Raw genomic sequence first — 25,256 nt, forward strand, 5'->3', positions numbered from 1 at the left:
ACTGCTCCTTATTTATGAGATCACAATAAGAGGAGTCTTGTTTTTGACTTGCCTGGCATTAAGCAGCATAGTTGAAAATATTTGCTATATATAAAACTATTTGAAATTAAAACAGAAGCTTAAAAAAATCAAAATGCTAGCTAACGAACAGCGATGTATACTATTGCCATATGAATAAAAATTGACATTTTAAATGTTTATTATCTAGAACAATTTTTGAAAAGCCATTAAAAGGAAGTTAAATACATATAAATCTCATATGCCTACTGGTCCTTTAAAACTTAGGCACGAATTTGTCATCTAGCTCATAAAAATTTCATCTATGAATTTGATAGATAGATTAACTTTGCCAAGTTGTTTTTTCACACCTTCCAACAGCATGAACCACAAGTTCATCAAGCAAATCAAAATGTGTTTATTAAAGGGGAGGGGGAGAGAGTGAGGTAGGCTACAGAATAGGGTAAAAAACACATGCTATATACATTTGGTGTATGTGATGCATCAAAAAGCAACAAATCAAACAATAAGAGACATTAATTACTGTAAATGTGAGAATGAAACAGCAACATTTCCAGGAAGTAATCTGCATTTCAAATTGATTTCCCTGAAACTTATAATGTATACTCCAATACACATGGGAACATGTTGTCTTCATATGAATATATTAATAGAGAAGGCTAAGCTGTACTTTATCAAGACTGCAAAGAGAATTCCAATCCAAACTTTTAGGAGGAAGATGATGCCAGACAGGTCTGAAGGTATCAGAATTGTTTGTTGAGTCATGGCCTTCCTAAATAATTTCAGTAAGTTGATTTTCAGGTGCTTGATTCTGTGTCTTTCGTACTACAGAAGCCTCCTTAAATTCCTGGCTTACAAAGTAATAACAAAATGCATCCAAGCAGCAGTTGGTATTAGCAAGAATAATAGCAACCTTTAGAGACAGATCATGTTTAAGATTAGCATCAGTAGCATTTTTGAAATTTATGTATTTAACGAAATAGACAACATGGAGTGGTAAAAAGCAGATGATGAATGTGGTTATATTTGCCAGAATTATGTTGATTGCTTTCTGAATGACCTTTTTTTCATGAAGATGGGTCTTTTTCTTCCTTGTGAGTTTTTTAATTATTTGAACCGAACAGAAACTCAAGATAATTAAAGGTATAAAAAATCCCCATATTACCACGGCAAAAGAAGTCTCTGATGGTGGTCTTTGAATTGTTTGAAAGCAAATTTTGCCCTTTTCATTATTCACATATATGGATGCAAGTGCAATAGTTATAATTATGATCCAAAAAAGTCCACAGACAAGGGCTGACTTTAAAGGAGACCTGATAGTCTTTGCTTGAAGAGGATATCTTATGGCGATGCATCTATCAAGTGCGATTATGGTAATAAGGAAGATGCTCATGTATCGACTGATAAAATATGCAGTCTCCAAAACCATGCATAATTTATTCAGGTATATATTATATATACTCTTATATAGAAAGTTAGAAACTAGTCTGAAAGGCAAAGTGAAGAGAAATAGACAGTCTGTTATGGCTAAATTGGTCATATATACTCTGGTTTCAGTCCATTTGACCAGTTTGCAACAGAATATCCTTAAAGCAAACACATTTAGGATAACTCCAATAAAGAACACTGGTACATAAATGATTGCTTCAGCAATATGAATGCTTCTTTCACTAGTATCATTTCTGAGGCTCATTTTTGGGGAATCTGTAAAAGAAAATTAAAAAATAATTATTTTTGTAACATTTCAATTATCTATTTATTACATAATTATATATATAGCATTATATTTATACTTATGTACAATTTTTAATTGTGTAACGTACAGCTATATTAATTCCTGCAATAATCTTAGAAAGTTAGTATAATTATTCCCACAAAGCAGATGGGAACTAACTGGAAAGGAATTGCTCAAGGCCTCCATCAAACTAAGGGCTTACTCCTATTGGCGCCCAAATATTCTTAACCAATTATAAATACACCTGAACAATTCCCTTTCTCCCCGCCTCTCTCCCTTTTCTGGAAGTGTTTATAATAAGCTTGAACAACATATGTTTTCATTTTGTCATGCTGCTTAATATTAACATAAAGTATAGATAGTGCTTGAGATTGCAGAGTTTCAACATTTGTTTCTAAATTACTTTTAATTATAAATTTGAATATTCTTAAATTCATTTTTAGCATTTTATAAATTATTTTTAATGAAAAGAATGTGTGTGTGTGTGTGTGTATGTGTATATACTGTATATATCACGAGTTCCAGGTGTAGTTATAAAAGAAACAGACATTGTGATCTCCGGAACTTTAAAATATATTGCTCACTAAGCTTTCGTTAGCCATTGCTAACATTGTCAGAGTGTAAAAGCCATTAAAGAGATACCTGCCTTGAATAGGAATAGGAGCATCGATTAAGATGCCTGATGTAAAAACAACAAAGCTAATTACAGGTGGGAGGCAGGTGGATGGGCCTATCACACACACAATGGCCAAGTTGATTAACATTGTATAAAGGCAGGTATCTTTTTAATGGCTTTTACACTCTGGCGATGTTAGCAGTGGCTAATGAAAGCTTAGTGAGCAATATATTTTAAAGTTTCGGAGATCACAATGCCTGTTTCTTAGATAGATAAATAAATAGATAGGTAGGTAGTAGGTAGGTAGGTAGGTAGGTAGGTAGGTAGAAGATTGTGCCATGTAAATATATATTAGACCAGTGGTAGTCAACTGGTCCCTACCGCCCACTAGTGGGCGTTCCAGTTTTCATGGTGGGTGGTAGGGGTTTGCTGTAACTCTGCTTTATAAATTTTATAAAGTAAATTTACTTCCCTACTTTATAAATCACCATTACTGTGGAACTGGTGGGCGGTTAGAAAATTTTACTACTAACAGAGATATAAAAATGGGCAGTAGGTATAAAAAGGTTGACTACCTCTGTATTAGACATTGCCATGAGGATGCTTCAAGAAGAGAAATTTTACAGTCTTGAACTCTGACTTGCAAAGGATCTTTTTCCAGCGTTCAGATCGGCACTTTTTAACAGCTGTCTGGTTTGAAACAAAATAAGTTATTTATGAAGTACTGAATTGTTGCCTGCTATTTAGTCTGCAAATAATTATTTTTGCAAGTTGCAGTATATTGCCTGTGTAAAAGCAATATTCACTTATAGTTGCTAAAGTCATAGGCAGTATCATTTAGGGATCAGCTGCAGTGTGGTGCTTGTGAATAGATGGTTTCTATCACTGTAGCTTTTCCATTTAAAACAAAATGAAAAATATGGAGAAGGCACTAAAAACTAACAATGAACAATATAGCTGTCAGGCTATACTATAGGATGTTATGACTGAAGCATGACAATTATAACAATAAAAGACTTATTTGGAAGTATCTAGACATATTTATCCAAAAGAACTTACCTTTCAGAATTTTAAGGATTTCACTATATTCTTCTGTTTGCTTCCACCTTGGGTTTCCACCTCCCCTCTCTTTTCAGGATGATGAGTTCTTTTGCTCAGCCTGCTTTTTGTCCATCACTCTTTCTCCTGTTAGATTAATCAGCTCTGTCATATTCCTGTGTTAAGACAATTTCATATACGTACTAACACTGAGGTCAGAATGGCCATATCAACATTCAAAATCAAGGCAGTCTTGCGGAAATTCAAAAAAGTTGAACTTGATAATCTTTGAAGTTTCCCCAAAAATGACTTCAATGAAAGCCTGGTGAGTAATATTCTGATTGGAAGGAAATCCACTTGAAACTTTTGGTTGCACATTTCAACACTATCATTTTAGATGCAGAATTTCCTGCTTGGTCAGGGAGTTGGACTAGATGACCTGCAAGTTCTCTTCCAATTCTCTTAGTTTAAAATATCATCTCTATTTTACTTAGAAACTCTACAATTCGGAAGGGTTTCTTCTGAGGGGAGGAATTTAAGGGGGCTGGAAATGCCTCTGTCTTTTTATGAAAAAAGATGACTATTTAGTATAGATGAAAACAGTGTCTAATACATCAGTCGTTCAGCATTAAATAAATAATGCATCTTGTGGTTTATCACAGAGTAAAACAGCATCTTTCAGTAGTCCACACTTGGCAGGAAGAAACTATTGCATTATACTATAGTTTGAAATGTAGGGGCTGCAAGCTGCAATCACCTTACCATAACGTACAATAACTACATTCACATATAAGGCTTTTTATGGAATGTTATATATTTTAATTTATATATCCATTTTCTTGTGAACTTTCCTGGAACCAATTAAAAACATTTTTTGAGAAGAACAAGCAATATTTGAGCAACATTTCTAGAGTGCGGTACTTGTATAGATAAATTTCTTAAACTTTCACTTCTTTCTACAATTCTCTTTTTCTTTCTTTAACTTTATCAATATTTGTTTCTATTTGTATTTTATCTTATAATTAACTTGAATAAAAGATGGGGAAAAAGAAAACTGAAGTGGTGTGTATGTGTATAATAATAATATTCCTTCAAAAAACAAAGGGGAGAAAAAGTAACATTTGTGGAAAATGCTTAAGTCAGGAAACATATCTGTGTTGTGAGGAAAATTTGTACATACAAATTAGTAGCATAATGTATATGTCTAATAATTACTTGGTAATTTTCTTAAAAGAAATGGAAAACTATCACAATTCAATTTACAATAAATGGCAAAATATTTACTGGTTCTTTAATTTTGCAAAATTTAAAATACTGATCTACTGATCAATTTATCTAAATAATTTCTGAGGGTTGCATGTGGATTATTGGTTTAATTGTCTCAGTAGAGCAGCCTTCAGGTTGTTGAATGCTTGAGAACAGTACAGGAGCTATTGAGGAAAGTTACTGTGGCTTGGTGTTGGGGTGTGTGTGTGTGTGTGCTTGTGGTAATTGAATAGATTTTATGGTCTGGAAGTGTGTGTGTGGGGGGGGGAGAAAGTAGGGGCAGAGAAGTGGGCAATTGGCAGGCAATGCTATCTTGCTCATGATAGACAAAGGAATAATGGTCCAAGTCTGCAGGGGGGCCAATCACCAGGATGGAAAGATCCATGGCTGAGATCGCTCCCACTTTTCACCCCTCATTACTTACTTCTGATGCCAGGCGTTTGGATACTGGCTGGCCCAGCTCTAGCTGCTGTTATTGAATGCCAGATCAATGTTTAATAAGATTGCCCTTATCCATTGTTTGATTTTGGGTTGGGCAGCTGGCATGACATATTTAATAAAGAAAGAGAGATACTGAAGGGAAATGGGGAAGCAATATGTTGCACTCCAAACAAAAGCAGAGACATTTTTATGATTTTATGTGTCATCTGCCATATGTTTAAAGTGGATGCAGCATGTAAGAAAGCCAGGAAATCACACTGAGCATTATGCGAAATCTGCTGAAGATCTAGATAACAACATGATAACCTCAGCAGAGTGCAAAGAAAAAAATGACTAATTTTTGCCATACCACAGTCACTCTTGGTAATGTGTTTCTGAATCCACCCAGAAACAGGTCTTTGTATTATGTTCAATAAAGCCATAATTTTCTTCTCTCCAGACCAACTTCTCTCAATGCCCTAGTCATGAGTTGGGATTGAATGGTTTCACCTGGCCTGCAGTATGGATCAGGCTAGTGATGACAGGAAAAACCCATGGTGTCATGATGACCATAAAATTCTGAGTTTCCCTTGACCTGTTCACCATTACCATACTTCTCAAACTGACTTTTCAATATATTTATCCACAGCTGCTTCATCAAGAATAGTCTTGGAATATGGGAGGGCGGGGCCGATGCCGTGACGAGATGACATGCAATCTCAAAGCTCTGAGGTTGCAGTCGACACTTTTATTGCTGGGGGGTTCCAACGGACCTAAATCATCCCGAAGAGATGGTGAACAGGAAGATTACATCTTGCTGATCTTGAGGATATCGCAAAATCTCCGAGAAAAGCAGAGCAAGAGTCTTCTGCTGGCAATAAAAATTCCGGTCTGTCAAGACTGACGAAGTCAGGGCAACCCCAGAAAGGAACGGAACGATATGGAAATAGAAAGTGATACCAGCTGGTGAGAAACATTTATTGTTTTTAAAAAAGGACTGCCTATAAAATCTAAAAACTAATTTAAATCAAAGAATAGAAGAACTTAGGAGCGAATTTGATCTTTGTAATGGTTCTGGACAGTGGTTATCTTACCTTTTAAATGTTATTTACATGGATTGATTCTAAGCAAAACTTTTCAAATGGATGGATTATACCCTTACCCTCATTTCTCTCTGACTCTCTGCAAGACACAGATAGACCTGCTTTGACTTTGACTTTCTAAGCTTTTATTGTGCGGCTGTTTGGCTTAAGATCTGATAAGATTTTACAGCTGTCCCTCTGAAGTCTGTTTTTGCTTGCAGAGAGTTTGCGAGTGAGTGTTCCAATCTTGCTGAGCTTCTAAGAAAAAATATAACTGCATATAAACATGGTGTCTCTCCGAGAAGTACTCTTAGCTCTGGAGAGGGTGTTGGAAACAGAGGAAAGAACCGAGAGGAAATTGGATTATTTGGTGCATTTGGCAACAAAATATGATGAAATTAAGGATGTTTTTCAAACACAAAATAAGAAGATTGAAATTCAAAAAAATGAAATGGAAGATGAGTATAAAGAGATTGAGCTTGCTGATATTCATGGCAATTGGTTCACTTTTGAGGGAGGAAAGAGTGGAATATTGGAAAAGGAACTAAATGGAGAGAAAATTTACTTCAAAGGACAGGACATAGAAGAAGAAGAAGGCATTAAAGAAATTATGGACTATGAAATACTATTTGCAAAATATTTGATAACACTGCTGAGAATTAAAGATAAGCTGAAAAAGGAAACAGAAACAGCTCGTCAATATTACATGAGAAATACTATAAACAAGGAGCTGCAAAGAGGAGTCCAGACAGATTTGTTTAAGAAGACAATAATAAACTATATATATGGAGGATTAGAAAACTTTGTTATTAAATATTATGGATGTTTAGCTAAAACAGGATATGAGGATATAATGTTAATGGAGGATTTTATAAATAAGTAAATGAAATGCCAGCATGTGGCTATATATTAAATCTTGGTATATTTTAGGATGAAGGACATTTAAATAATTATAGTCAAATAAAAGTTGAGGTATGATGATGGTAATATAATAAATATCTGAGTTAAAATATTAGAATTAATATGAATTATATTTGATGACGGTGGAAGAGATACACAAAAGCCTTTTGTAACCAATTGATACACTTTCTACAGCAGTATTTCTCAACCTTGGCCACTTGAAGATGTCTGGACTTCAACTCCCAGAATTCTGGGAGTTGAAGTCCAAACATCTTCAAGTAGCCAAGGTTGAGAAACACTGTTCTACAGTATGTAAAGGAGGATTTGTATGTTGGTTTTGAAAATAATTTTTTTTTAAACCTACCAATTCTGTTACTATTTCTGATCTTGAATGTAACAATTTTGACTCTAATTATGGCATTTTTGTATTTCCTATGTCTAAGGTTTCCTGGTATATTTGCATGTTTAACTTTTTTCTATTTAGCAAATTTTATTTTATTCTGTAATTCTTCTGTTTGTAATAAATTTAGTTGTAGAACTTTCAACAACCCTGCAGTACCTAGATGGAGAAGCAGAAGACTATTTGCTTGCTGTTTCCAGCAGAGAAGATGAGGGTTCTATGTAATTTCTTCTCCAGCTTCAGTTTCAAGCTGTATTTTAGTGGTGTCAAACGGGCGGCCCGTGGGCTAGATATGGCCTGTGTAGGCCACGACCCTGGCTCTGCAAAGGCAAAGAAAGTCCCCATAGGCCACAGTCATCATGACCCGGCTTGCAATGCAATCGAGTTTGATGCCCCTGCCAGTGTATTTCAATTGAATCACATCATATCCACACAGTTTCAAATTCTAATTTCATTTCAACTAATGAAATGTTATGAAGCAAATAGAGATAGAAACAATGACTTTACAAAACTTTTATTACAATTTTTACATCTTTGGGTCCTTCAGAGTTATTTCAAAATATTTTAAAGAACATTATTGACAAATCAGACATGGATGCTTTACACATTCAAACTGGAAAAAAATGCAAATGCTTCTTAATAGAACAATCCTTTACAGGCATATAAAAATAGTAAAGAAACACACCTTGAGACGAGGTACATTTTGGAGCAAAAATGAAAAGCATTTAATTGGCTGGGATTTGGATCTTAAAAGTAGTTCTTTTGAGCCAAGTCCATTAAAAATGCAACATTATTGAACATCATTGCCTTCAAATAGTTTTGGAAAATAACATTTTTCAGATATGTATAATTGATTAAAGAGGACTTATTATATATACTTGTTTCAAATACTGTGGCTGGATGGAGTAATTTATATGACACAATTTCATATAAAAAGCATACATAATCAAGGTTTTCTCTAATTATCCAACTTTTAGTTGAGGATGGCTATTTTGTGTTACTTCCACAGATATTTCTTCAGTTCCTTGGGAAGTTCTATATAACCCCTTCATATTATTAAAATACTTGAAAAACCTGACAGTGATCTGACTAAAGAAATTAAAATAAATGTATACAGATTAATTGTAAAAGTAAAACAGCTGGTGTTTATCCAGTTGGTTTTATATACATTAATAAATTAGTAGTTGAGATACTGATACTGATACACTAATATATATATATATTGGTGCATATAAAAATTCCATCTAGTGTATATACAAATTCCATCTGTATTCCTCAAAACCATAAATTTTGTTATGTATAATTACATACTGTACTTAAAACTGATAACAAATTGGAATCTTATGAGGAATTTATTATTTCATCTACTACACAGTTATTCAAATGGATGTTGACCCTTTTTCATATGTGGGCTACATTCTGGTTACATACATAAGGAATACATGAAACCAAAAAGCAGCTAGAATAAAGATAGTCCAATAAACAGGTAAAAGTTTGGCTAGTCTAATTCTATGATATGATTATTTTATCATTGTACAGGTAGTCCTTCACTTATGATCACAACTGAGCCCAAAATTTCTTTTGTTAAATGAGTTTTGCCCCATTTTATGACCTTTCTTGCCACAGTTGTTAAGTGAATCACTGCAGTTGATAAGTTAGTAACACAGGTTGTTCAGTGAATCTGGCTTCCCCCTTGACTTTGTTTGTCAGACGTTCGCAAAAGGGGATCACATCGCCTTGGGACACAGCAATGGTCATAAATATGAACCAGTTGCCAAGCATCTGAATTTTGATCACATGATCATGGGGATGCTGCAAAGGTCATAACTATGAAAAATTGTCATAAATCACTATTTTTTAGCGCCATTGTAACATTGAACGATCACTAAATGAACTGTTGTAAGTCAAGGACAACCTGTAATCATAATGTTTTACAATACTCTTTTCTCCTGGAAAAAATATTAATTGTTCACCGACAACATTATATTAATACATTTGATTTTCTTTCAAAAGAACCGTATTAAAATCAACATAGCAAATTACTTCAATAATAATACCCAAAGTAGCCCTTTCATATCTATCAATATGAAAATATCTCAACAAAGTCAAAGTATTAAAGTAAGCCTCAGGAAGTAAAAGAAAAAAGTGTTTATAATATATTTGAAACAGTGACAATATAACAAAACAAAATGATGTTGAAATATTCATTAGGTTGCTAGGATGGATGTTAAGGGTTCCTATTTTTGATAAAAGGAGGTCTGATCATCTTGAGGTACTAATTATGGCTGCAAAAAGTGTTGCAGATGCAATTATACCAACAATATCATTCCTCAGTTGTACAGTTGCAGGCCCTAAAACAGTGATCAGAGGATATTTTAGAGCAGAGCTGCCAAACGTTTGGCCCGTGGACCAGATGCGTCACACACTGGGCACGTCTATGCCCAGTTTAGCAAAGGGGGGGGGGAAAGTCCTGATATGTCACGTGACATTGCCATGATGATGTGAGTTTGACATCCCTGGTTTAGAGCTACTGCTTTTCAATTGATCATACTGAACTCAGAATAGCCTCTGCAAAGGTTTTCCTCACTGAAACTAAGAATGGGGAGAGTTGGGGAAACATGGCATGACAAAAACGGCACCCCTGTCAACATTTGAGTTTAGAAAGTGACTTAAACAACCTATCACAGCACATTGTTATCTTAGCAGTTTAGTTCTTTTGATAAATCAGCTAAAATGAAACAGCCTGGGCCACGTGCTCAGAGGTAGTGTAGTGTAAAAATTGGTGAGTGTGCATATAGCAATAGCAGTTAGACTTCTATACCGCTTCATAGGGCTTTCAGCCCTCTCTAAGTGGTTTACAGAGTCAGCATATTGCCCCCAACAACAATCCGGGTCCTCATTTTACCCACCTCGGAAGGATGGAAGGCTGAGTCAACCCTGAGCCGGTGAGATTTGAACCGCCGAACTGCAGAACTGCAGTCAGCTGAAGTAGCCTGCAGTGCTGCCTTTAACCACTGCGCCACCTTGGCTCCTGAATATACATATGTGAAAAACAGCAACATTCGTGTTGAAGGTTATATAGCATTAATTGAGTTTTGGTCTTTTTCATCATCATCTATGAAAAACACATGTATTTTCAAAATTATCCACACTATATAGAAATTGTAGAATCGGTAGAAATAGTATTTCCCTGCAAAACATATTCTTGAAACAAAATAAAGCACATTTTTCATAGCTCCATCTTTAATGACACATAGGGAAGATGCAGCCAATGAAATTTGTAAAAATTACATTCCAATTCTTAAAACTGGGTTTATTTTAGTGATATTGAAAGTATCACAGCATATCAGGCATTTAACAGAATTTGGCACTGTTTATAGTATCTGCAACATATGATTTGGAATAGCATTTATTCAACGCCTACAGAATTGGACCTACAGAATGCTGATGACTAGCAGCAATAAAATGTTGGAAAGTGGCATATCCCATGCCTGCTATACTACTCTGCTACCTTTAAGAGCTCTGGAGTGTTAATTTTTGGATAAAACAAGTCATCTCATCCTTTACTTTGGTTTGCAAAATGTCTTGGTAAAGGCTTGAGCTCAGGGCTGGGATTCATTCCTCTAACAGTGATATATTAGTTTTCATTTCCAGTGTCTATGGAGATTCCCAGTCATCCAGGTCATGGTTGTCCCAAAGGTGCTTTTTCAACAGGCAACTTGACTTTTTTTTTTTTGAAGATATTTAGCTTCTTATCTAAGAAGCATCCTCAGTTCTGACTGAATGCTGTGGAATGGAAGGATTTGTATTTTTTACAGTCATCTGGTCGTTGGCACTTTCAAGGTAGGTCATTAGCTCTCTGAGAGTCATTGAGGCCCCTTGGGGGCATTTATCTGTGCCCTCAGGATCACCTAAATCAGAGTGCAAATGGATTGAAATCTTCTTGGAGTTGTGAAAAGATTGTGTTATAAACAGGAGATACAGTAGGTGAGGTCTATCCCTTCCATTCTATTGAGAGAGAGCTGTTCAATTTTAACATCTATCTAACATCTTTTACTCCTTTTCAAACTAGTAGCACTTTCTGTCCAGAATGTGGACTTTGTGAATTTCCAGTTCTCATATGTCTATCGGCATGCCTGGCCTTACAAATGGCTCTCTAAATTCATATATTCTTCTCACACAGTTGCCATCCTGGATCATATTTTTATATTGACCTGAATAGTGCAGAACAGACACATTGACAACAAGGCACGGAAATCCTGGTCCCTCCACCATTGGCTTGTTTCTAAAATATGGAAGCCTCATCTAGAAGTTTCCAAGCCTCATTTAGAAGCTTTGAAGCAGTAACTGGCCAGAATGGTGTATTTTTAAAAAATTCAGTCACAAAAATTAGACACAAACCTATTTTTTTAAAATATATTTTTCATTGCATTCCTGTAACAACTAATGGGCAATTACATTCGTGGCCCTCATTAGAAATGCATTCTGTAGAATGCTGTATATGTCTCTGGCACATGTTGCAATCCTGAATTAAGGCAAACTGAATGGAAGAAATGCACATTGGTTTCTTGAAAGGGCCCTTACAACTCTTACTTTTAAAAATTAAAGTGCTTTGTGATTCAAGACAGGCTTCCAAGGCCAGAATATGGGATACACACACTTCTAACATTGTACTTTCCTTAAGCCTGGTAAAGTCACTTTTCCATAATTGTAAATATCTTCATCTGTGCCTTGATTAAGGTGCTTCACCATATTTTTTTCGAAGAGCTGTGGGTGGTAGGCACCCATTGTGCATGCTTGATCAAGGACACTCTGGTAATAGTGGCACCTGTCTGTTTGCCTCTTAGAGGGGAGAAACTCATAAACATTCACTTCATCACAGAAGTGCATCATAAGAGCAATGCCTAGAAAAAAGAGAAAAAGAGAAACTTTTAGGCATGTTAAAGAAACAATTTAATAGCAAAAAATATTAATAGTAACACAAAACAAAACAAAGGGGAAAAAACCCCTTCTTTTGCCCAGAAACCTCTAATGATAGAAAATTTGAAGGATTCCATACTAATCTTCTATTAACTTACTAACTTAACAATTGCAGTGATTCACTTAACAACTGCGGCAAAAAAGATAGTAAATTAGGGCAAAACTCACAACAAATGTCTTATTAAGCAACATAAAATTTGGGCTCAATTGTGGTCATAAGTCAAGGACTACCTATATATTGGACATAATATCATCTTCGTACTTTATTTCTCTAAAATAGGGATACAAATCAAAAGGAAAAACCAAAGATTTACCAAGCATGCCAGAAGAAGGTGGATTTGGCTGAATGTCCTCCGGTGAGTTCTCCTGAAGGATATCCCAGAGTTGCCATTGCATGTAGGGATTCAGGATATAAAAAGGCTGCTTGGGATGTCTCTTCCGATAATGCTTGTAGCTTTCAAAGAAAGGGTAGTCTGGTTTCTGAAACCACTGAAACCAAAAATGAAAATGAGTTGCAAATTTCCTCTTTGGAAATAAGATCCTTTTAAAAAAATATTTTTATTGAAAGTTTTAATTACAGAGAGAAAAGAAAATACAAATGAGAGTTAAAAAAAAAGAATTAAGTGTATGTAGAAAAAAAAGAAAAATATATAAAGAGGTAGCTTCCATCACAAGTACAATCTTACACACACACACACAGAGAGAGAGACACACAAAGAGGAATCAATTTCTGGTTGGATTTCTTCCACTCTTGATGCATTTTATCCTTTTATCCTGTCTTCTCTTACTGATTTCTAGCAAGTAAATGGCAGATTTGACCTTGAAATGCCTTTTCATTAAACAGATTTAAAAATGAATATTAAACTGTTAAAGGTAAGATATTAAATGTAAAATAACATTCATTTATAAATGTCTTAAATATTATATAAGTATTTATATGATGTAGTATAAAAAGTAGGAATAAATTGATTGAATAAATGGCAATCTTCATTGTAAATCTTATAACAATTGTTGCTGACAATCTCAAGTAATTGTGCGTGTTTGTGTGTGTGTGTGTGTGTTTACAGGAGCTCCTTGTGCTATCCCTACAGCAATGATACAACATAAAATAGAAAATAGCATATCATTAAATAAATACAAAATGTAATAGAATTTACATGTCCTTTTACTGGTGTAAATGTCCTTGGATCTTTTTCCTAGATATAGTTCAAGAATAAATTAACTTAACAGAAAAAAAATACAGGGAAGTTTTAAGAAATGATTCCTTGTGCAAGAGCTCTCTCTTGTGGTTATAGATATGTTAAATTCAAAAACATTTTTGTTTTACAAAACACAAAGTGAAACTATCATATTAACAGTGAAAAGAGTTAACACGAAAGATATTGTGCTTTCTTTAAAACGACCCAGTAATGCTTTTGAGAAGCATAGGAAGGCAGTAAACTATATTTATACTTTGCTTTGCCTTTGAGAACAGCTTTATTTGAAAACCTATAAACTACATTAAAGGGGATGTGGTGGCTCAGTGGCTAAGCTTGTCAATTAGAAGGTCAGCAGTTCAGTGGTTTGAATCCGCGTAACGGGGTGAGCTCCTGTTACTTGTCCAGCTTTTTCCAACCTAGCAGTTCAAAAGCATGTAAAAATGCAAGTAGAAAAATATGAACCACCTTTGGTGGGAAGGTAACAGCATTCTGTGCACCTTTGGTATTAGTCATTCCAGCCACATGACCATGAGATGTCTTTGGACAGCTCTGGCTCTTTGGGTTTGAAACGGTGATGAGCAGCATCCCCTAGAGTTGGGAACGACTAGCACATATACGTGAGGGGGACCTTTACCTTTACTATGTTAAAGTGGCTGTTGCCAATCTCCCAAGAAGGAATATTTTGTGTGATGCTGATAGAAAGGCTATATTAAAAGAAAACTCCCTAAAAGGAGTTCATTTAAATTGGAGATCAGAAAACATCTCAATGAAATACTAAAATGAAAGACATATGAAATACGGTACCATCCCTTGGCCCACCAACTTTTCTAGACATCCTACATACTGTACACCAATGACATTTACCTCATAAATACTGGCATGATATGGTGCTGGATCCCACAGAATGATGATTCCAAAGCTGAATTGTACATCTGAAACAAAACTCTTTTCTTCAACAGTAATAAGCTAGAAATGACAAAAGAGATGGAGATCATTGCATTCTTCCCTATTTGAAAAGTCTGGGGCAATCTAAATGTATATGCAATTCAGTTCTTAGAATTCTCAGTTTATTAGAATTATGAAAGTTGAAGTGCATGTATCTGAGATTGCAGAAAGCTAATTTGAGTCAGATGACACGGCTTTATTTGGACCATTATTTTAAATTAGGCTTCTCCAACATGATGCTTTCCAGATGCATTACACAACTTATCTGTGTAGGACTTGAGATAGCATGGAAGATCTTGTATATACAGCATCACAAGCAAAAACAAATACACTTACTTTCATGACCTACCAGCCCTTAATTTATGTGACAGTAGAGTTAATGGGAATAAATTACTGCTGCATGAGTTTTACATTTTCTTTTCTTGCCTCAGTGAGGTTTCAGTCATAGCAAATTACACACTGTGAGCAAAGAGTATTCAAGGACATGAATGCAGGGTTAATATGGAGAGGAAGAAATAAACACCTTGTGAGTCATACAACAACCACACACATAGTACAGGTTAGTCCAGTTCTAATTTTGAATGTTTAAGCAAAAATCTGAAATATATTTCCAATGTCCCCGTGATCTTGAACCTTTGCATTCAAACACACTTCCCTATTTCATTTGCTGAAACAGTAATAGAAATGGTTCCACCACAAAACCGCGGAGTACAAAATCACGCTCGATGAAAGCGCGCATTTGACGTCATCACAGCGCGACGAAAACATCGCGCTGTGATCGAAAAATGTAAAAATAAAGCGAAAACCTTACCCTAACCCCCCCAAACCTAACCCTAAACCTAACCCTTAACCTAACCCTAAATCTAACCCTAAACCTAACCGTTAACGTAACGCTAAACCTAACGCTAACCCTTAACCTAACACTAAACGTAATGCTAACGCTAACGCTCTAACCCTAACCCTAACCCTTAACCTAACCCTAACCCTAACCCTTACCTTTATGTGAATCGGCTTGCTTTAATTTTAATTTTATTTCAATTTTTAATTTTTTTCGTCGCGCTGTGATGACGTCACATGCACGCTTTTGTCAATCGCGATTTTGTCCTCCGCGGTTTTGACGGGTCACGAATAGAAATACCTCAAATGCCTTCACAAAGATACACACCCACCCATGCACGCACACGCAGGCACCTCCCCTGGTGAAATTTTTATCCTTTGAAATTTTGCCATAGCATTGAACAACCCTAACCCTTAACTAGGGGTGGTTTCCGACAGAGACTATTGCTGGTTCACTCAGGGACGTGTCGTGCGCAGTACAACTTGCTCTGCGCATGTGCAAAAGCAAAAAACAAGATGGTGCTGCCTATGGCGCTGTTGGGAGAACCAGTTTGGCAGGCCTGTGTTGTTGCTGGTTCTAGTGACCCAGGCCGCCAAGCTACTACTGGTTCGGCCAAAGGTGATCATCAGGTGATCATTAGTTGGAGAGTGCAAGCATTAATTTTTATTCAGATAATGCCAAGGATCCAATTCTGATAGTAAGCAGAAATCAGTCAGAGTTCCCTCTTTCAATAGTTCATACAATTTCCACTGTATAGTTTTGTAATAAAGGTCCAACAAAGCCTTTGATTCCCAAATGACTGTAACTGCTTCCAAATGTAAATGTTTTTTTAATTTTCAAAATATTGTTGCCTCTGGATTATAGAAAAAAAGAGGTGTTTTTTTGTAACCATAGAGTAAGAGGTAATTTTGTATTTGTTCTTATAAACAAATGCTGTAAATAAAATTGAAAGTTACTTCTTTCTATTACATTTCATTCATCCTTCTTGCACTTTGGCTTCATTCTTGTTTCCCTTCTACCTTTTATGCTTTCTTTTTCCTTATATTAGTTCTTGTTAGTTTTTATTCTCCTTTTTACAAAAAAATATATTAAAAAAGGAAAGAATGTTGTCTCTGGCAGAGAATGTTTATACAAAGATGGCAGAGAATGTTTATACAAAGATGGCAGAGAATGTTTATACAAAGATGGCAGAGAATGTTTATACAAAGATGGCAGAGAATGTTTATACAAAGATAGCAGAGTTATTTCTGTTATAATAGTATGCTATAACTTTATTTTTGGTTTATAGAGCAGTTGCATTTTTAATGTTACTCAGAAAGTAACTCTGAAGTTACTCATAAACCGAAGGGTTCTTCAGAAGAGTATCAATTGCCATAGCAGCTCAGATGTTCAACTGAGGCAGCAGATCACCATTAAACAAAGACTGGGAGCATGTTTTGTTTACGTCTCTGAGTTCTGTGAACTACAGTGATAAGGAAGTTTATAATGAATTTGTCTTAACAAAGTCCTTATCCATTAACTCAGCTGCCTCATTAATATCCTGTCACTGCATATTTCCGGTTATTTTAGCTGAGCACAATGCATCAGAGCTACAACTTGAGATATCTGCTCTCAGTGACTTGTTGAATTCCGTTTAACTGTTATAAATCCACCATTTAGTAATTCTGTTTTGTATTGATTGTTCCCTTCGTTATCTATTTAACTGCTTGGTCTCTCATTTCTTCTTAAATTTTCAATTAATTGTTTCCATTATTCCTCTGGTATAAGTAATTACACCAATTAACCAATAATGCAATATTCCTATTGGCCAGCCAACTTTAGTGTATCAACTAATTTTCACTTCAGCATTAATTTTACTTCTACTACTTCTAAAATACAAGGAGTCCTTGACTTGCAACAGTTCACTTAGTGACTGTTCGAAGTTACAGTCCTGAAAAAAGTGACTTATTACCATTTTCACACTTATGACCATTGCAGCATCCCCATGGTCATGTGATTAAAATTCAGATGCTTGACAACTGATCACATTTATGATGGTTACAGTGTCTTGAGGCCATGTGATCACCTTTTGCAACCTTCTTACAAGCAAATAGGGAATGGGGAAATCAAATTCACTTAACAGTTGTATTACTAATTTAACAAATGTAGTGATTCATTTAACAAAGATGGCAAGTAAACTCATAAAATGGAGCAAAACTCACTTAACAAATTTCTCACTTAGCCACATAAATTTTGGGCTTAATTGTGGTCGTATTTCGAGGACTACCTAAATATATATAAATTCTCTCCATGTGCTCAGATAAACTTGTAAGTATTTGTATAGAATGAATGATTTTCAGTGACTCCATTTCCATCACTGCCCTGCATGCATCATATGCAGACTGATTCATGCGTTCCAACATTGTTTGATGGAGTCAGCTGCAATGAATATGGAATCTCTTGAGTACTCCTCTCCAACTCTGTGCCCTCCAAACATGTTAGACAACAACTTTCTGAAACTGGCTAGAAGTCTCTAGAACAGCAATGCAGGTTGAGACTTTTCTTTTCCAGCTAATTCAGACATGGCTACTATTCGAGGTCAACTCCAGATACAGTTTTTGTACCACTGACTTGCTTAATTATAAGTAAACATGTACAGAATTATACTGAACTTCCTGAAATCCATCATAGGGGTTATTCCCACTATAGCTTTTAGATAGTGTATTAGCATCTTTATTAATACTTATTATTAATTTCTTTTCTTTTTTTACTAGAGAAAGGGAGAATAATTTTCATGGTGATTGTACGATCTCAGTGAAGTTTTCCCCCCATCATTGACATTAATTTACAGGCACTAAAGATATTTATTTTCCTGCAAAGACTAATAATAGCATGCACATTGTGTGTCAAAACTGTAATTGTGGAGGCTTAAAACCTCCCCCACCACCCTGTGCAGAAACTTCTGCAAAGTTTCCCCGTATCATTTCCTCAAAATCCAAATCATACATAAAGCACTTTCTGGTAATACGTTTATTTGAAGTCAAAGCTGTATTTGGAATCAAAGCTGCATCCCTTGGCTGCTTTATGATTTGGATTCCTGCAATGTAAATACGAAGCTGAATTGGGTTTTTTTATTACAGAATATGTTAAGTAACTTTTAAAACTATCTAAGTTTCTACCTAAAAGGATTGCACAGTTAAAAACAGTGCATTGCCTTTAATTACACCTGCATTTATTTTGGTTGTTCTTTCGCTCAAGTCGAAAAAAAAATTGCTTTCAATGTGTTTTTTTTGAAAATCAGAAAACAGAAAATTTCAGTGAAATTCTCATGAGGCTTGGAAGTTTTTGCACTGATGACAGGTGTGCATGCAGCTCTTCCATTTTCCAGGGTTCTGCAGCAGTGGTGGGTTACGACTGGTACGTCCCAGTATGGGTGTACCGGTGCCTACTGGGGAGCACCAGGTATTGTTCCGGTACGGTGCTCTGGAGGGCCCACCTGCCCACCCGTTCCCCTTACCACTATTTGACCTGACTGGGGCATTTGCGCACATGCATGGAGTGTACGGTGCCTGCGCAATGCTCCGCAGAGCAGCTGGAGTGTCACGGGTGGTGGGTATGCATGCACGTGCTGCGCATGTGCACGTGGTGGGTGCCTGGCCCCATTGCAGCATATGGGTTGCAACGGGATCCGGAACCACCACTGTTCTGCAGGTTGCAGCCCTTCTGGTTTCCCCTGCTTCAGTTACCCCCCCCCCCCAATAATAGAGAAAGGAACTTTCTTATTTGGCATTTAAAAAAAAAAAGAGGCATGGGCACCCAGCTGTGGAAGCAGAGCATTTTTAAGTACAAATTTGTAACAGTATTATTGCACTCTCTTCCTTTAATAATAATAAAAATAAAAAAGTTAGAATAACTTGCAAAACCAGAAAGAATTACGAAAACAATCAAAAGCACATCTGCTAATAATATAAAGTAAGAAAGAAAACTTTCTTTATATTGGGAGACATATCTTGACACAATTAAATTTAGCACAAACTGCACATCTATTTTTGGACTATGATACTTGAACGTCAGCTGTAAAAAAACTGGCAGGCTTAAGATAGAAATCGATATGATCTGGACAAAAGCTAAATGTAACTTAAAAACATGAAATTAACATTTAAATAAACTACTGTGTTTCTCCAAAAATAAGACAGAGTCTTATTTTCTTTTTACTCACAAAATATGGCTTGGACCTTATTATGATGGGAGGGTTTATTGTTTTGGGGTTGCTGGGCAGCTGCTCCCTTCTGAGTGGGCTCCCAAAGAGCACAGCCTCATGGGTGAATGGCTGTGTTGTGCTGTCGCAACATAGCAGCCATGAAACAACCACGCTCACAAGCAGCCAACCGGCAAACCCCCTTTTCAGCCAGGCACAGTTCCATTCACTGACCTAGGGGTATCGCCAAGCCACGTGAGCGCCTGTTTGCTGCCTCCTGGCTTCCGCGGCTTGGCTCCTTTGAAATGCCAGTGAATAGCGCTCTGCACGGCTGGAGAAGGGGGTTACGCGAGCGGCTGTTCTGTTCTCACTCACGCGCCTCCCAGCCTCACGATGCCCTGGCCCAGCTCTCCCCGCAGAAGCAGAGTACCTCCATTGCTGCCGCCGCCGCATGACTTTTTCTGCAGCTTCCAATCGAGTCTTCCAGCAATGGCCACGCTGGGCGTATGCTCTGCCGGCAGCTGGCCCACAACCAAAGAGTGTACGCCCAGAGCGGCCATTGCCAGACGACTCGGTTTGGAAGCCGCAGAAAAAACCATGCACGGCAGCGGAGGAGCTCTTCCTCTGCAGAGAGAGCTGGGCCAGGGCATCGTGAGGTTGGGAAGCGCGGGAGCGAGCGCTGAACAGCCGATCACGTAACCCCCTTCTCCAGCCATGAAGAGCGCCATTCACTGGCATTTCAAAGGCGCCAAGCCACAGGAGCCGGTGGCAGCTCATGCGGCTTGGTGATACCCCTAGGTCAGTGAATGATGCTGTGCCTGCCTGGAAAGGGCAGCACAACCATTCGCCCATGAGGCTGTGCCCGGGTCTTTGGGAGCCCGCTCACAAGAGAGCAACCGCCGGCAACTCCCCTCTTCAGCTGGGCACAGAGGCACTCATCAACCTAGCGGTATCCCGAAGGTGCCAAGCAACACGATCACCTTTGCCTCCCTCCCCAATTCCCATGGCTTGGCACCTTTGGGATACCGCTAGGTTGGTGAGTGGTGATCTGCCTGGCTGGAGTGGGGGGGTTTGTCCAGGGGGCTTATTTTCGGGGGTGGGTTAAATTTTTGCCCACCTGAAAAATGTGGCAAGGCTTTAGTTTCAGAACATGTTGTATTTTTGGGGAAACATGGTAATAGATATGATCTAGACAGAAGCTAAATTTAATTTAATAACATTCAATTAACATTTAATTAAACTAACCTAGGTAGTCTTTGAGTTATGATCCTAACTCAGACTGTCATTTTCATCACTAAGCAAAACATTATGGGGCTGTGTTGCTTTATGACGGCAGACCTAGTTATGGTTGTTAAGCATGGACTGCACAATTATTAGGCAAAGACTTCATGCTATTCTTCTCTGCGCTAACTGCCTCCATTCCATCTTCTTCCACCAGCCTACCTTGACCCATTTCTGCCCTTTTCACCACACAGTCCAACATGGCCAAACACAGAGGCTGCTATATTCTGTTGCCATCCTCCCCAGCTTCCCCAAGAAGCCTAGAAATCCTTTTAGCAGAAGGAACAGAAAACATCCAATTCATAGGGCTTGCAGTAACCAGCAGGCATAGGCTGTGGTAAGCGTTATTTCTTGGCTGCTCCCTTCCTCCACCAGCCAGCCATGGTGGTAAGAGCCCAGTGTTGGACTGGATGCAGAACTAGTACCAGTTTTTGCACCCAACAACCCTCCCTCACCTGGCCTTTATCCTCCTTGGGGCTCCGCAGGCAAGAAACCTGGAAGGTGGCCTGGTGAGGAGAGCTTGCTGTTTAGGAACAGACTACCCTTGTAGATCTAGCCCTTATGAAAACCACCCAACTTCTCCCACTTCTGTTGTTATTTAGCTGACCTACCTGAGAATTAACAAGACGTATTGTAGTTTTCTCACCAACATCTTCCTGAAACCCTTTGGTAGGGGCCCCATTAAACCGCAGGACTGCATCATGGCTGTCTGAAAGACACAGAAAATATGAACTGAGTACATCTCAGAGCAAATTCTTTAAAGTTTCAGTAGCTCAGCTAGGAAATTCTGTGTTCTACAGAAAAAAAGCTAGGAACAAGTTTCAATGTCACCTCAATGTTCTTGTCATATATTTGAAAAATGTATACCATAGTTTTATAATTAATTTATGTTGATCTGCTTCTACATTAATGTTAAACCTTTGAAAAAAAATAAGAGAGGGGGAGGGAGGGAGGGAGGGAGGGAGGGAGAGAGATCATTTAAAACTCAAGAGCATTAATCTCTATACAATAAACTACTCCTTTAACTAAGATGTAGAGTTGGGCATAGATCGCTTTATTCAATGCCTGCAGCTGCCTCTCTTGCAATTAAGAAACACAAGGTGATTCTGATGGATTGCAATTAACTGGAGTGTATGAGGAATGACCAAATGAACCTTAATCTGGACAAGTTGATAGCAAGGAAAATTGGCTAGGGCTTCCAGTTGGGTTTTTTAGCCTTATCCAAGTTCGTGCACTCCAGATATTTTTATTCGAAACAACAGAATAACAGAGTTGGGAGGGACCTTGGAAGTCTTCTAGTCCAACCCTCTGCTCAAGCAGAAACCCTATACCAGAGGCCTTTTGGGCACCAGAGACCGGTTTTGTGCAGATAAGTTTTTTCGTGATCAGAAGGGCCATGGTTTCTCATGCTGCTTGCAACACGTGTATGGGGCTTTGCTTGTTTGCAAGGCCCATTTATTGGAATGCTGCAGACCAGTGCCAGTGCACAGACTGGGGGTGGGGTGGGGGGTTGGGAACCCTTGCCCTATACCATTTCAGACAAATGGCTGTCCAATCTCTTCAGCGGTCCAAAACCTTCGGTGTTGAGGCACCCACAACATCCAGACACAAATCATGCCACTGCTTCTAACAATTAGCTCAGGATAAACTACCTTTTCCTGCACTATTGTACAGAAAACTCACAGGAAAACATTGTAAACATATTACGTTGCTTTTGTTGTAACAGAAAAATACACAAATACAAACCTATTTCTGCTCCCAAATGCGAGTGCTTAATAGATCCTGCAGAGGATACAACTGCACATCGGCCCAGCTTGCCCAGTTCCATGCTGATATTTGTCTTAGGCAGATATGTCTCCCATTCAGATGTATTAAAAGGGGCATCAGATGTATTTATCATCCTAAAGTCTAGTTGTTTCCGAAGTTGGCAAAACACTTTTTCTGGGCTGAGTTTAACAATATTCTTTGGTCCAGTGTATTTCACATGAAATTTGTTAATGTTTAAGTAATTCTTTCTTTGTATTTGCAGTCTAGGGTGAAGTATTTGGGAAGAACTATACTGGTTCCAGACTTTGATTTTCTTGGGCTTAGGTTCAGCATTATTAAATTTAGCCTGGGATTTTTTGTTAGACAAAGTAACTTTGCTTGTGCCATTGAGAATTTTATTCTGGCCCATTCCTGATTTCATTTTAATCCATTTCCACAGCTGCAGATGATCAGTTTGGCTTTCTATTTTTATGGAGATGTAAGTTCCTTTCCGAGTTTCGTTCCATAGAGAAACAGTCAGGACCAAAATGAAAAAGATAATGCCGAATATCCATTTTCTAAACAACTTGACATGACCCATAATGTACAATACATTAGGCTGGAAAGTTCAGTTTCAGATGTATAGACCTGAAAAATGAAATAATGTAAGTATATTAATGGGGGGAGGGGGACGGAGAGTTAACAATATATAGATACATTAGTGCTTTTTAGATGTTGATTCAAGTACCTCTCCAAAAGCTGATTGCATAGGATTGCCACTATTGATTGATTGATTGATTGATTGATTGAAGTTTATTTGTATGCCGCCCTTTTCCCTGGGGGGACTCAGGGCGGCTCACAACCCAAAGGGGAGGGGGGAGACAAACTTTTAACATATAAGACAATACATAATTAAAAACACAACATTCATACCATTCGGGCAGGTTACAGTCTTAGCCCCAGGCCTGACGGGATAGCCAGATTCTGAGGGCTGTGCGGAAGGTCTGGAGGGTGGTGAGGGTACGAATCTCCACGGGGAGATCGTTCCATAGGGTCGGAGCTACCACTGAGAAGGCTCTCCTCTGCGTAGTTGCCAGTCGGCATTGACCGGCAGATGGAACTCGGAGGAGGCCTAATCAATGAGATCTAATAGGTCGCGTGGAACTATCTTTAAATAGTTCCCATAACTCAGATCTTAAGAGACTGGACTATATCTATTTTCTATTAATATAGGGCTTTTTATGCTCATGTGTTACATTTCATAAAGTAAACAGACATCTCCCTCTCTTCTTTCTTTTACTGAGAGATAAATGAGATAAAAGTACAAATGGTAAGAGCAGAGTTAAAAAAATTTTTTTTTACTACCGGTTCTGTGGGCGGGGCTTTGTGAGGGTGGCAGGGGAAAGATACTGCAAAATCCCCATTCCCTCCCCACTCCTGGGGGAAGGATACTGCAAAATCTCCAATCCCATCCCACTTCAGGGGAAGGATATTGCAAAATCTGCATTCCCACCCCACTCTGGGGCCACCCAGAGGTGGTATTTGCCGGTTCTCCAAACTACTCAAAATTTCCTGCTGAATTTCACCCCTGGGTAAGAGTCAATACATGTAAGAGGAGATGACTGTTTTAGAATTGGATAGAGAAATGTCTCTGCTGGATACGTTTACTTGATGCAGCACCATTGAACTGGGTAGAGATGTGCATATAAAATGACCATTGGCTTACCTAAAGGGTCCTTTTCTGTGCACTGCAGGAGAGTTCAAGCAATGGGTTAAATTAGTCTGGTTGCCCTGGGAACCTTTTTCCTTGGCCACGCCTCCTGGTGCCTTGTGATGTCAGATTTTTGATGAGTTCTGGATCCAGTGAAGGTAGTTGGTTCATTGATGCAGTAGGAGTAAGTCTGATTAGACCTGATGGTTCCAAATCTCTGAGCAGAAAGACCCAAGGCGGGTTGGACTCTCCCGCAGTGCACAGAAAAGAACCCTTCAGGTAAGCCAATGGTCATTTTCCTGTGCACTGCTTGGAGAGTCCAAGCAATGGGACATACCCAAGTTACATGTCACTAGGGTGGGAAGGTCTGGCCAGGGATTCGGCCATGGAAACAACCCCCTGGAGAACCTGTGTTGATCTTTGGGATGAAGGCAGGGTCCAGGCGTAGTACACCCTATTTGGATGGACGATACAAAGGTCCTCTCAGACCGATAGGGCATCCAGCTTAGATATGCGCCTCGCAGATGTTATTGCGACAAGAAAAACTGTCTTGAGAGTTAGATGTCAAAGAGAAGTAGTGCTCAGCGGCTCGAAAGGAGCTGAAGTGAGGGCCTGAAGGACCACCAATAGTTGCCAGGTATTGGTGGACCACTGGAGGTGTATGTTGGAAGCGCCCTTAAGGAAACACCAAAGCCTTGGAATCCTGCTGAGGGGCTGGACTGAAGCCCCCGAACAAATGGTGGATAAAGCCACTACCTGGCAATGGAGAGTATTAGGAGCAAGCCACTTGTCGAGGCCCTCCTGAAGAAAGTCCAATACACAGGAAACAGGTGCTGTGACTGGATCAATTTGGAGGTTGTTGCACCACTTGGCGAAGGTGGAATCATAAATTCTGGTCGTTGAA

General features: G+C 38.1%; 2 protein-coding genes across 12 annotated transcripts in view; both read right to left on the reverse strand.

Annotated features, from left to right (window-relative positions):
• Window positions 1-395: 395 nt before the first annotated feature.
• Window positions 396-7,896, reverse strand: GPR35 (G protein-coupled receptor 35). Its single transcript, XM_014068643.2, has 3 exons — window positions 7,635-7,896; window positions 3,429-3,583; window positions 396-1,722 (listed from the first exon to the last, which is right to left on the reverse strand). Exon 3 carries the CDS (start codon window positions 1,709-1,711, stop codon window positions 791-793), a length of 921 nt encoding a protein of 306 aa, XP_013924118.2. The 5' UTR covers window positions 1,712-1,722; window positions 3,429-3,583; window positions 7,635-7,896; the 3' UTR covers window positions 396-790.
• A 77-nt stretch (window positions 7,897-7,973) lies between these two features.
• The window catches only part of ST6GAL1 (ST6 beta-galactoside alpha-2,6-sialyltransferase 1), a 94,073-nt gene continuing 76,790 nt past the window's right edge, over window positions 7,974-25,256 (reverse strand). For all 11 annotated transcript variants that reach the window (XM_087725511.1, XM_087725514.1, XM_087725512.1 and 8 more), the window contains 5 exons: window positions 22,642-23,289; window positions 21,507-21,604; window positions 14,519-14,620; window positions 12,770-12,944; window positions 7,974-12,379 (listed from right to left, as the gene is read on the reverse strand). In XM_087725511.1, coding sequence (XP_087581637.1) covers window positions 12,138-12,379; window positions 12,770-12,944; window positions 14,519-14,620; window positions 21,507-21,604; window positions 22,642-23,242 — 1,218 coding nt within the window. In that variant the 5' untranslated portion in view covers window positions 23,243-23,289 and the 3' untranslated portion in view covers window positions 7,974-12,137. The remainder of the gene's footprint in view (window positions 12,380-12,769; window positions 12,945-14,518; window positions 14,621-21,506; window positions 21,605-22,641; window positions 23,290-25,256) is intronic.

This window comes from Thamnophis sirtalis, unplaced genomic scaffold, assembly GCF_051295495.1.
Source record: "Thamnophis sirtalis isolate CommonGarterSnake01/CBP01778 unplaced genomic scaffold, rThaSir2_p1.2 scaffold_11, whole genome shotgun sequence".
NCBI classification, from domain to species: domain Eukaryota; kingdom Metazoa; phylum Chordata; class Lepidosauria; order Squamata; family Natricidae; genus Thamnophis; species Thamnophis sirtalis.

What these genes read in the sequence shown, in the direction of transcription:
- GPR35 (XM_014068643.2), bottom strand. Translation starts at nt 1,711, where the DNA reads ATGAGCCTCAGAAATGATACTAGTGAAAGAAGCATTCATATTGCTGAA.